At 39.0% G+C, this 14,086-nt stretch overlaps 1 protein-coding gene across 3 annotated transcripts in view; it reads right to left on the bottom strand.

Moving 5' to 3' along the window:
- dpp6b (dipeptidyl-peptidase 6b) overlaps window positions 1-14,086 on the bottom strand; it is a 94,733-nt gene that overhangs the window by 47,426 nt on the left and 33,221 nt on the right. Inside the window, exon 1 of one of the 3 annotated variants that reach the window (XM_053681150.1) lies at window positions 7,846-7,934. The exons of the other annotated variants lie outside the window; for them this stretch is intronic. Within the exon in view, the coding sequence (XP_053537125.1) occupies window positions 7,846-7,887 (42 nt within the window). The 5' untranslated portion in view covers window positions 7,888-7,934. Of the gene's footprint in view, window positions 1-7,845; window positions 7,935-14,086 lie in introns of those variants that run through there. 3 annotated transcript variants of the gene reach the window in all.

The raw sequence follows: 14,086 nt of genomic DNA, 5'->3' as shown, positions 1-14,086 counted from the left end.
AAGAAAAATGCACTCAAGTGTACTCCAAATCGAGTGTAACTGAGACACGGCCCTATTTTAATCTCCGCACCTGACGCATCGTTTACTTGGAGACGAAGCCTTGACCGGCTTCTGGTTTTGTCGGGAAATTGAAAAATATATATCGTTATACCTGGTGTTCCTCAGGGCTCAATTGTAGGACCGTTTATTTTTAACAAATAAAACTAAAATGAGCGTAAAATGTACAGTGGCTAATCTGACGAAAGTAAGAGGACATTTTCGAAGATGTTTTTTTTTCCCCTTATACATGATATTTAGATTTCTGTAAATAAATAAAGTACCAACAATGAAAAAGCTTGGGGGGCGGGTGGGGGTGGGCTGCAACTATTAAAAATATTTAACTTTTTTTTTTTTTTTTTTACAATTTTGCTTAAAAATTCAGGGCCAAACCCAAATCAGCTGCTTCCAATGAAACTGTTAGAAAAAATGGTAATGTTAAACACAGAATGATCCAGAGATATCTCTGAAAAGTCTACTGTGGCAGAATATTTATATTATAATGTTGTATCACCCAGCCCTAGTAAGAGGTAAACAGCAAACAAAAATTCTGACGTCTAAACACTAGACAAGTGTATTTCTTTCTAAATATTATATTGTATAAATAAAACCAATTTGGAATTTGACATATATATAAAATATATATATATATATTTATCTTTATCATATGGCTCTTTAGCTCAGTGTCCATGTTAAAGATCAGTTGAAGGTGGCGAGTTTTTAACCCTGTACTGGAGGCCATAATGGGTTCTGCGATTGGGTTCCGTGTGTTCTGTGCATGCTCGTTTGATGTTTTCTAGCTCCAGGCCTCAGGGGGACGTCTGTGTGCTACAACAGTCTGAACAGAAACGAAGCCAATCTTACAGCCCGGTGTCATTCAAGGGTATTTTCATTACCTAGTCTCAGGTGCGGTCGTGAGTAAGAGTCGTTCACATCACAAGAAGGAATGAGAAAATTAGTCAATGATTTGGTGACCAGAACATTCAGTCCCAGCTGAAAGTCAGGAGACACTGCGCCTCAGGAAAAATAAAGATGCTACATAGAAGACAATCCCAAAGACGCCCAGAACACGATATAAAAAGAAAAAAAAAACACAACATTCCCTGCCCATAACAAGTGAACGATTATCTACTACTTACTTGCTAATTTTCTTACTAGAGTTGATGACAAAAAAAATCATACTTTAAAACGTTTCTACGATACATGATATGCATTCTTGTAAGTTTTAGCACCCTACATTTTGTATATAAACTTCGATCTGTAAAAAGGAACAGGTCTTCACTTCCCCAACCATTCCTTTTCAAAAAGAATAAAATTTTAAAAACACTTTTCAGATAAAAGGTCAAAATTCGTTCTGTCCATTTATTTAATATTTTCTCATATATATATATATATATATATATATATATATATATATATATATATATATATATATATATATATATATATATATATATCTTATATCTCCTAGAAAGGCTTCTCAACAACACTGCACATTTATATCTTCGTGTATGGATTACGAAGTCAAACTCAGGCTCATTTTCTCCAGTTTCTTGTATTTCACTTCAAACGTATTTTATTTATAAAATATGTGTACAAGAAGGAGCTAAATTTATCCCTGGATGCTACATATTAAATATTTGCTTGGTAACTGGCAGAAATGTTGGGTTTGTTCCAGCCTGTCTCAGCTTGGTTATCTCTAAACCTGACATGAATACGAGATGTACATCTATTCATTTTCTACATGAAACAATTCGACGGTCCTCGAATTAAACCCACGAGGAATGCCATCTACTGCAAATTTGTTTAGTAATTTCATATAAAGTGGAAGCTGGTCAAGGCTTCTCAGCTGAGTAAACAATACGCTCTGAGCCGTGAAGAGATTTGTAAATCGTTTTTTAAAACATTCAGGCTTTCGGATGATTCAGCACTCGTTAAAGGATCGTTAGCTGAAGCAAACAACGCTATCATGCAATGATTTATGAGGCTTCTGTACTTTATTATTGTTCTTCTGTGATGAAGATTAAAAGAGACTTTGGAAATAAAAGTTATTAACTATGGTTATGCTTTGCCAAAAATAACAACAAAGAGGAATAACAGACAATGGGGTGTTAAAAAACCAAAACAAAGGCAGGGATTAGTTGGAGATTAACAAATCTCTCTGGAATATTTTACTCTCTAAATTAATTTTAAACTCGCTAGATTAGTTTGCACTCTCTGAATTAGTTCACACTCACTGGAATAGTTTACACTCGCTAGATTAGTTTACACACTCTGAATTAGTTTACACTCACTAGATTAGTTTACACTCGCTAGATTAGTTTACACACTCTGAATTAGTTTACACTCGCTAGATTAGTTTAGACCCTCGGAATTAGTTTACACTCACTAGATTAGTTTACACTCGCTAGATTAGTTTACACTCACTAGATTAGTTTACACTCGCTAGATTAGTTTACACTCACTAGATTAGTTTACACCCTCAGAATTAGTTTACACTCACTAGAATAGTTTACACTCACTAGATTATTTTACACACTCTGAATTAGTTTACACTCGCTATATTAGTTTACACTCACTAGATTAGTTTACACTCACTAGATTAGTTTACACCCTCGGAATTAGTTTACAGTCGCTAGATTAGTTTACACTCGCTAGATTAGTTTACACTCGCTATATTAGTTTACACTCACTAGATTAGTTTACACTCGCTAGATTAGTTTACACACTCTGAATTAGTTTACACTCGCTAGATTAGTTTACACTCACTACATTAGTTTACACTCACTAGATTAGTTTACACTCGCTAGATTAGTTTACACACTCTGAATTAATTTACACTCGCTAGATTAGTTTACACTCACTAGATTAGTTTACACTCACTAGATTAGTTTACACCCTCAGAATTAGTTTACACTCACTAGAATAGTTTAGACCCTCGGAATTAGTTTACACTCACTAGATTAGTTTACACTCACTAGATTAGTTTAGACCCTCGGAATTAGTTTACACTCACTAGAATAGTTTACACTCGCTAGATTAGTTTACACACTCTGAATTAGTTTACACTCACTAGATTAGTTTACACTCACTAGATTAGTTTACACCCTCGGAATTAGTTTACACTCACTAGATTAGTTTACACTCGCTAGATTAGTTTACACTCACTAGATTAGTTTACACTCGCAAGATTAGTTTACACTCACTAGATTAGTTTACACCCTCGGAATTAGTTTACACTCACTAGAATAGTTTACACTCGCTAGATTAGTTTACACACTCTGAATTAGTTTACACTCGCTAGATTAGTTTACACTCAATAGAATAGTTTACACTCAATAGAATAGTTTACACTCGCTAGATTAGTGTACACTCGCTAGATTAGTTTACACTCACTAGATTAGTTTACACACTCTGAATTAGTTTACACTCGCTATATTAGTTTACACTCACTAGATTAGTTTACACTCGCAAGATTAGTTTACACCCTCGGAATTAGTTTACAGTCGCTAGATTAGTTTACACTCGCTAGATTAGTTTACACTCGCTAGATTAGTTTACACACTCTGAATTAGTTTACACTCACTAGATTAGTTTACACCCTCGGAATTAGTTTACACTCACTAGATTAGTTTACACTCGCAAGATTAGTTTATACTCACAAGATTAGTTTACACCCTCGGAATTAGTTTACACTCACTAGAATAGTTTACACTCGCTAGATTAGTTTACACACTCTGAATTAGTTTACACTCCCTAGATTAGTTTACACTCACTAGATTAGTTTAGACCCTCGGAATTAGTTTACATTCACTAGAATAGTTTACACTCGCAAGATTAGTTTACACTCGCTAGATTAGTTTACACTCACTAGATTAGTTTGGACCCTCGGAATTAGTTTACACTCGCAAGATTAGTTTACACTCGCAAGATTAGTTTACACTCACTAGATTAGTTTACACTCACTAGATTAGTTTACACCCTCGGAATTAGTTTACACTCACTAGATTAGTTTACACTCACTAGATTAGTTTACACTCACTAGATTAGTTTGGCCCTCGGAATTAGTTCATACTCGCAAGATTAGTTTACACTCACTAGATTAGTTTACACTCACTAGATTAGTTTGGACCCTCGGAATTAGTTTACACTCACTATAATAGTTTACACTTGCTAGATTAGTTTACACACTCTGAATTAGTTTACACTCACTAGATTAGTTTACACTCACTAGATTAGTTTACACACTTGGAATTAGTTTACACTCACTAGATTAGTTTACACTCGCTAGATTAGTTTACACTCGCTAGATTAGTTTACACTCACTAGATTAGTTTACACTCGCAAGATTAGTTTTTACTCGCAAGACTAGTTTACACACTCGGAATTAGTTTACACTCACTAGAATAGTTTACAATCGCTAGATTAGTTTACACACTCTGAATTAGTTTACACTTGCTAGATTAGTTTACACTCACTAGATTAGTTTACACTCACTAGATTAGTTTACACCCTCGGAATTAGTTTACACTAACTAGAATAGTTTACACTCGCAAGATTAGTTTACACTCTGAATTAGTTTACACTTGCTATATTAGTTTACACTCACTAGATTAGTTTACACTCGCTAGATTAGTTTACACTCACTAGATTAGTTCACACTCGCTAGATTAGTTTACACACTCTGAATTAGTTTACACTCTCTGAATTAGTTTACACTCTCTGAATTAGTTTACACTCTCTGAATTAGTTTACACTCTCTAGACAGTAAATATGTTTGTTCTTGATTTCTCCCATTCTCATTTCCTTTTCTTGCATCCTCAGAGGGAGGACCTAAGAAGCTAGGCTGCCAAATAAAGAAATTAGTCGCACCCACAGTTTCAGACACTAACGAGAGCATAAGGTCAATCAAGCCGCACTATTACTGCATGAATTAGCATTAGCATCCAACCCAATCACACCCAATCACACCACAAGCATAAGGACACACTCAGTGCGTCTTTAAAACACTGCACTGAGAAGAAAAGTCCAAGAGATCACGCACAATCAGATAAACATTTCCCTAGACAAGCACTCGAGCGCTCAGCGGTCTGATCTTTAACAGCGTTTCGAAGACGCATCACAAGCAACAAAAGATGTTTTTTAGCATTCAGTGATGAGCATGCACTCGTCTCACATCCCGGATAAAACACCACACACACTCCACAATCAGGTTCAAATCAGCACTGTGAGTTCTGCATCACATATTCACACTCACTTGTATGTAATACTATAACAAAGTCATTCGCTAAATCCTAGCGCTATAGTAAACGGGCTAAAACACAAACGAGCGTTATAGTAAACAGGCTAAAACATGAACTAGCGTTTTAGTAAACAGGCTAAAACACAAACGAGCGTTATAGTAAACAGGCTAAAACACAAACGAGCGTTATAGTAAACAGGCTAAAACACAAACGAGCGTTATAGTAAACAGGCTAAAACATGAACTAGCGTTTTAGTAAACAGGCTAAAACACAAATTATTATTACAGGATGCTAAAATACTAGTAAGCAGACTGACAAACAAACTAGCATTATAGTTTAAAAAAAAAACTAGCATAACCCATGAACTAGCATTATAGAAGCTAATGGTTCTTGAAGATGGAAATCCCATAATGTTTGGGGTTTTTAAAATAAGACCCATTTTAAACAATATTTTACGTAAACTTTTTTCTAATGTTAAAAGTTTTTCTTCAGTATTTCACTTTCTACAATAATTTTTAAAAAGCAAGTTTATTTAATACAGAGTTGCTGTTCAGGTTGTTTTGACCCTGATGGTAAACAAGGTGAAATAAAAGTTTCTTGCTTTTTAAACCAAAGTAATGCATGCTATTGTACGTATGCTAAGTATGCTAACGGTGAACCTTAAGACGTTTGAGCAGTCAGGCCGCTCCGTATCGACGCGCTGATGCGTCATTATCGTAGCGTATTGACCCGCACACATTTACCAACGTAAACAGCTGAGCGTGCAACGCCGGGCTTTTCGCTTTAAATACTCTGCGCATTAAGTGGAGACGTTTCCCCTCACAGAAAACAGCAGGAAGTGTGGTAATGGAGACCATTAGCGAGGATCCGCGAGAGCTAATGGACGTGACAAAGAGCGGCGAGACGCAAACACGCGCGCGCATTTTCCACGATTAAACCCGAGTGGAACAGAAACGATGCGAAAACATCTTTCTAGCGTGAGTGCTGCTGTTAGGGAAAGCGGGGGAACGAAAGGGATGGGGAGAAAAAGTGAGAGAAGAAAGATGGTCTATTTAATGTCTGATCTACCAGCACATTAGCATCAGCTTTTTCAGTACTGATCAGGATTCCGTTAGCATTCACTCACTAGATTAGCTTCTACTTTTAGCTTTCACTCTATACGTTTTGAAAGGCTAGCTTTTGCTTACGTTTGCCTCACACCTCCAGGACCGGGGGTTCGATTCCCACCGTAGTCCTGTGTGTGCGAAGTTTGCATGTTCTCCCCATGCTGCAGGGGGTTTCCTCCAGGTTCCTCCCCCAGTCCAAAGACATGCATGGTAGGCTGATTGGCGTGTCTAAAGTGTCCATAGTGTATGAATGGGTGTGTGAGTGGGTGTGTGATTGTGCCCTGCGATGGATTGGCACCCTGTCCAGGGTGTACCCCGCCTTGTGCCCGATGCTCCCTGGGATAGGCTCCAGGTTCCCCGTGACCCTGATGGAAGGATAAGCGGTATAGAAGATGGATGGATGGACGGAAGTTTGTGTTCAGTTTCTAGCTAAGCTTTCACTCAGTAGGTTAGCTTTCAGTTGCTAGGTTATCTTTCACAGCATTTATTAGGTCAGATTCTTAGTTAGTCTTAGCCAGTCTTCTCTCACAATATTCGCAACTTGCTTGCTACATTAGCTTTTCCTTGCTAGTTAATTTTTTTTAAACCTTAGCTGAGCTAAGCTAAGCTATCTTTTGCTGACTAGGATAGCTTTCACTCCATAAATTAGGATTCATTGACTAGATTGGCCGTCCTGCGCTAGGTTGATCTGACTCACTCACTTCACGAGCAACCTCCATTTTGTGATTTGGTGAAGGCGAAGCTTGGTCAAGCTTTACCAAAGATTGGCTCCGCCCTCTTTCCACGGAAAGGAGAGAAAGTCAGCAGTTATTCAGATTTTCTAGTGAGGATTGCGGAGCTCTTCAGAACATAATCAGACGTCACATTCCAGTTCCTCGGGTGTTTTAGTGCAATAAATTTAAACCACTGTTAAATAAAACTCCAGTGAAAATAAAAACCAAAACAATTCAATGTTGTTCATTTCTGTGAAATGTGTGGAGTGCTACAAAAAAACACTATATGTTAATTTTGGTGTCAAATATTACGTTTGGGGAGGTGCTTAAAGATCATGATGTTTAGTGCGAGTGAGTTCTGCTAACAAAATAATAAAAAAATACATCAAATATTCGTATACCACTGTGACTAACGTCCAATCATAACGCTTCGGACTGTTCCATGAAAATCTACTGTACTTCGTTAATGGAAATAAATATATAAATATTAAAAACTTTACACACGCACACACAAAGTTCACCGTAGCGACCGTTGTACACCTCACCTGCGAACGAACGGTCGCTATAGAAACGATAACGCATCAGAACGAGCACGTTAACCTAAACCTGCGCTAATGTCAGGGCTTCGGTTATAGAGAATTAATCAACACCTTCTGACCAATCAGGATCCAGATTCTACGCACACAAACACATTATTAACACTCTCGCACAATCCAAACACAAATCTGAGTTCTGAGAGAGACTTACGCGCCACAGACGGGCCACTCTAGACAGCTTGCGTCTCTTCATGCTGCACACCGAGGATGAGTGTGCGAGCGACTGAGTGTGCGCGTGTGTGTGTGTGTGTGTGTGTGTGTGTGTGTGTGTGTGTGTGTGAGTGAGTGAGGTGAAGGGCTCAGGTCAAGGGCTGATGATGGGGTTTTTATGGAGCCTCTTTAAGTGCACCTGACCATGAGTCTAACCACACACACACACACACACACACACACACACACACACACACACACAACTACTCAGCATCCTGCCTGCCAGACACTCATATTAAGGCATCCCCATAATTTGTGCGTGTGTGTGTGTGTGTTTGAGAAACACGCTCGTTGTGATACATTATCGTTTCCATAGCAACAGCTACTATTCGCAGGCGCTCCACGTATGCGGCTCGCGTGATGCTGACAATACGGTGATGTTTTCTGCCGTTCGTTTAGCGTTTACGGAAGGAGTCTCCAGTGTCAGTGGCTTTTCGAGATTTCCGACATCTTCAGGACAGAGGAGAATTTGAAGAAAGCTCCGCCCACTTCATGTATCCCTAAAACGCTAGACCGCTGATACACGTACTGTACACACACACACACACACACACACACACAATGTGTGTCATTAGGATATACATGTGACTTTTCTTTATAAACCTCATGTATGCACCATTAAATAATGTTACTTTATGCATATTTAATTAGACAAAGCAAAAACACACACACACACACACACACACACACACACACACACACACACACACAAGACTCCTCCACAGGAAAAAACTACACCCTGTACATTAATACAGGTTTCCACATTAATATACAATTAACCTCTCCTCCCACACACACACACACACACACACACCACTGACAGCACTTCCCAGCCCATTAGCTTCCACTCACACTTCGTCGAGTATCGACATTACAAACCACACACAAACACGCCCAGACCAGCAGTCACACACACACACACACACACACACACACACACACACAAATACACACACACACACACACTGTCTGCTGTATTCTGAACGCTAGTGTTTGTTTACAAAATAAAGGTGCTGAACTTTTTTGAAGTAGATATCAAAAAGCTAATTACACATATTACGATAACAGTGTACCACAGTGACACGGTCTGTATCCGCTAGCCATTTAACTGTTAGCGCGGTCACAGAAAACAACCCAGCTAACGGTATTTCCACGTTTTTAACGTTCATGCTAACAGGTGACAGTCGTCCATTTAAATACAGCCATACAACAAAGATAAAGATATAACCAGCCTGCTAGCTAATGCACTAGCATTTAACTAGCATTTAGCATATGAGACAGCACTATGCTAGTGTGTGGCTTCCATGACTGTCTGTTTCAATAAAGGAGGCGTGGCTTCTATGAGTGTTTCAGTAAAGGAGGCGTGGCCTCTATGAGTGTTTCAGTAAATAGGCATGGCTTCTGTGAGTGCCAGTTTCAGTAAAGGAGGTATGCCTTCTATGAGTGTTTTAGTAAAGGAGACGTGGCTTCTATGAGTGTTTCATTAAAGGAGGCGTGGCTTCTATGAATGTCAGTTTCAGTAAAGGAGGCGTGACTTCTATGAGTGTTTTAATAAGGGAGGCATGCTTCTATGAGTGTTTTAGTAAAGGAGGTGTGACTTCTATGAGTGTCAGTTTCAGTAAAGGAGGTGTGGCCTATTTTGCATATGACCTTAAACAATTCGATTCAGTGTACTGAGTCGATTCTTTTGAACAGTTCATTTCAACGGATCAAATGTCTGATTCAGACACTGTTTAACATCCATAAGATGTTTGATTTGATTTGATCAGGTGCCAGCATCTGTATGGACGCAGTGTCACCAATGCTTCCTAAGCAGATGAGATTCCAGAGAGAACCTGACAGTGAGGAGAAAATGGCTGACGTAGCTGCTGGTGGAATTACAGCGCTTCCTCTGCTGCTGAAACAGGTGACACACACGGGAAACAGCAAATGTTCATTTTAATGTGCAGTGCATTATGGGATTAATGTATGTGCTGGCACGTAAACGGTCACATAGCAGTCACAGGGACGGGTGTGTGTGTGTGCACGCATCCTCGCTCCTTGGCTTGTACTATCATTTCTGAGTCGTTAAAAGCACAACCTCCATGACACGACGCGTTAGTGCCGCATCAAATCACGAGCAGAAGTCACCTCGGGTCATCCTCGTGCTCGAGGTTGTGTATAATCACATTTATAATATTAGCTTTTAACACTTTTATTTGTCCGAGCGATGCATTGATCCCTATTGCACTTTCAAGCCCTTAATATTAACATTTTCTGGCTGAGAAACTCAGAAAGCGCGAATGCCTCAGTAATACAGCACACTCACATCTGCAACATGACGAGAGGGAAATCACACCGGGCTTTTTCCTTTTCTTTTCTTTCTTTCTTTCTTTCTTTCTCCAGGAGGATTATTCTGCCCCCTGCTGCTAGCATCCCTTATTTATTTATCAATCTATCTATCTATCATTATAAATTCAGAAAAAGCACCTCTGAGGAACAGGGACATGAGCCACGCTGCATTTAACGTGTGTTTACATCTCTTTAGAAAATAATTTTATTAGTTCCACATCTGGAACATAATCAACATAATCTGTCCATTCTGTGTGTTTTAGGTTTTTACACTATAATTAATTATATAAGAAATAAATGTGGTTTTCTCCAATGTGTACTTTTATACTATATACATACACATATATACATACATATATACATATTTATTTATTTATATTTATATGTGTGAACACACACCCACACACACTTCAATGTTTTTGTATGTTTTCATTTCATTTACATCAATATATTATTTTATAAGGTTTTAAAAAGTAGATTAATTCTATTTCAAGCACCACCACTACATGTAATCATCTTTAAATAATGCTTTCCATTAAAACCATTTTTATACTGTTATAAAGTTTATACTATTTATGTTATTTCTAATGTATAACACTCTGTTTTCTACATCTACCATGAACATAAAGTTCGACAGGTTTGTTTGTCTTTTGAAGTCATCTGGAAAATAAAGCTAATTTTAATTAAATATAAAAAATCTTCTATAGTCCATGTAAAAAAAAAAGGTGTATTAATGAATGAATTACTTCATTAACTAATTAACGGCTAAGTGCATGAATGAGCAGGTCGATGAAGAAATGGGTCGTTAAGAGACGACAGTCATGGCGTCTGTGTGGTAGAGGATTAGTGTGAGAAACACGACACACGGATGGATCTGTATCAGTTTTGAAGTGACACACGTTGGAGGTACTGAGTTTCAGCATCAGCAGGAGGATACTGAGACATTTCTGGAGTCCGAGCTCCTCTACTGGCCGAACGCTGACATGACGCACTGAAACATCTCGCATGTCAGACGTCGAGTCCACTGAAGTGACATTAAATGATTTCAAAACACTGGGAATGATCAAGTCAACTGATTCATGTTTAAAATGTTTAAAATGTGTATATATATATATATATATATATATATATATATATATATATATATATATTGGATTTAGGTGATTGTGCAGGAACTACACAGAAGCTGAGAAGAACGGAATGGAGAAAAGAAAGAAAGAGTGATAGATGAAGTGTTTATGTATAGCGTATTCACTATAAGGTGTGATCAGTATTCTCATTTAAATATTTAAATGTACAAAACATAGGGGCGGAGCCTAATATACCACAGTGGGGTTAATACAGAAATATAGAATGTTGTCATAGGAAAATAATCGACCTCGGGGTGGGGCAGTAACTTGGCTTCGTTACAGCACGTCCACACAGGACGGCACGCAGGGTTTTATTCCGAGGCGTGTACACTGTTCGCTGTTCGTGTCTGTAAAACAGGTTGCTGCTCGTTCCTGATTTCTCAGACTCTCGATCATGTCGACCCAGTAAACTGCAGCCAGTGTTTACGTTCTGATCCACTTTAAGTTTAAACACACACGTGCGGCCACACACACACGCGGCTATTCTTATTCCCAAGAGTGAGACGCGAGTCCAACTGCACATAGAGACGGAGAGAGGGAGAGACAGAGAGGGACAGAGATAGAGAAGGAGAGAGGGAGAGGGGGAGTGTGTGTACCGCATAACCTAAAAAAGGCGTGAGGAGAGCGGCGCGGCCCAGTGTACAGCCACACTATCGGCGCTAAAGATAAACAGCTGTAAATACTTTCGCTCACTCATCACACATCTGTGTAAAAGTAACTATAAACGGATAGAAAGTACAGTGTGTTGTTCTTTAATAAATAAAATTATAACTATGAAGATGTACATTATACTTGCTTATACTTTCACTCGTTACACATCTGGAACATGCTTAGGTCGAGAGAACGTCCCGCTAACCCCCGCTAAAGCTAAACTCGAGATAGCTTACTGCACCATGCCGCCATTACACCAGCACATCACCACAACCACAACTGCAACCACAGATACAGATACAACCACAACTTCAATCACATATACAACCACCAACACAATTACAGGTACAGATATACCTACAACTACAACCACATATACAACCACCATCACAATTACAGACACAACTACAGCTACAGACACAGATATACCTACAACTATCACAACTACAGATACAACTACAACTACAACCACATATACAACCACATCACAATTACAGACACAACTACAGCTACAGACACAGATATACCTACAACTATCACAACTACAGATACAACCACAACCACAACTACAACCACATATACAACCACATCACAACTACAGATACAACTACAACTACAACCACATATACAACCACATCACAATTACAGACACAACTACAACTACAGACACAGATATACCTACAACTATCACAACTACAGATACAACTACAACTACAACCACATATACAACCACCATCACAATTACAGACACAACTACAACTACAGATACAACAACTACAACCACATATACAACCACCATCACAATTACAGATACAACTACAGATAACGGTATACGTACAACTACAACCACAACTACAGATACCATCACAACTGCAGATACAACTACAACCACAACTACAGACACAGATACAACTACAACCACATCTACAACCATAGCTACAAACCACAACTGCAGCACTAGCTTTCAGCTAAGCGTGCGCGAGAGAACAACAGAGTGATGGAGGAATGTTTATCGCTCCAAATCACTTCCATACAAACCTTATACTTCCTGTAGAAATGTGAAGATGGAAACGCGCACTGTACAACATTAAAAATAAATATAAAAACAGATCAAAAACCAGTGCATCATTCTTTAATAAATTATTACACCCCTTTCCCCAATACTGAATGTAACTATAAATGGATAGAAAGTGTGTCTTTCTTCAAGTAATAAAAACCTGTAATCTTTGATGAATTGCTGTGGTGTAAGAGGAATAAAGGATGTGTGGGACGTGCTGGTTTAGGAAAGTAATCAGCTTCAGGCCGGTAACAGTGACTTCTCTTCATCACTCCACGTCGCTGATTATTTTCCTGTAATGCACCACACACTTTCCATAAGCCACAGTAAATACTCCGTCAGTTCCACACGGGTTCACATCTGGGACACGTTTACCATCAGAGAGGCTGAAAGAACATCCTGTTAATCTGAGCTTCATAAACACACACACATACACACACACACGCACACACACACACGCACACACACACCCTTACACACACACGCACACACACGCACACACACACATACACACGCACACACACACACACACACACACACACACACACACACCCCACAAACAGGCAGACGGGGCTTAGATAAGAGTAAGACAAAAAGGGAGAGAGAGAGAAGAGTGAGAGTCAGACAGTGAAAGAGAGGGAGAGAGGGAGAAACAGACAGATAGAAGAAGAAAGGGAGAGAGAGAAAAAGAGAGAGATAGACAGACAGATAGAAGGAGAACGAGAGAGACAGACAGACAGAAGGAGAGAGGGAGCGAGACAGACAGATAGAAGGAGAGAGAGAGAAACAGACAGATAGAAGGAGAGAGAGAGAGAGAGAAAAAGAGAGACAGACAGACAGATAGAAGGAGAGAGAGAGAGACAGACAGACAGATAGAAGGAAAGACAGAGAGACAGACAGACAGAAGGAGAGAGAGAGACAGACAGACAGATAGAAGGAAAGAGAGAGAGACAGACAGACAGAAGGAGAGAGAGAGAGACAGACAGACAGACGGGTAGAAGGAAAGAGAGAGA

Source organism: Ictalurus punctatus, chromosome 7, assembly GCF_001660625.3.
Source record: "Ictalurus punctatus breed USDA103 chromosome 7, Coco_2.0, whole genome shotgun sequence".
Taxonomy (NCBI): domain Eukaryota; kingdom Metazoa; phylum Chordata; class Actinopteri; order Siluriformes; family Ictaluridae; genus Ictalurus; species Ictalurus punctatus.
The sequence above is the reverse complement of the archived record's forward strand: the minus strand, read 5'-3'. Positions and strand labels throughout refer to the sequence as shown.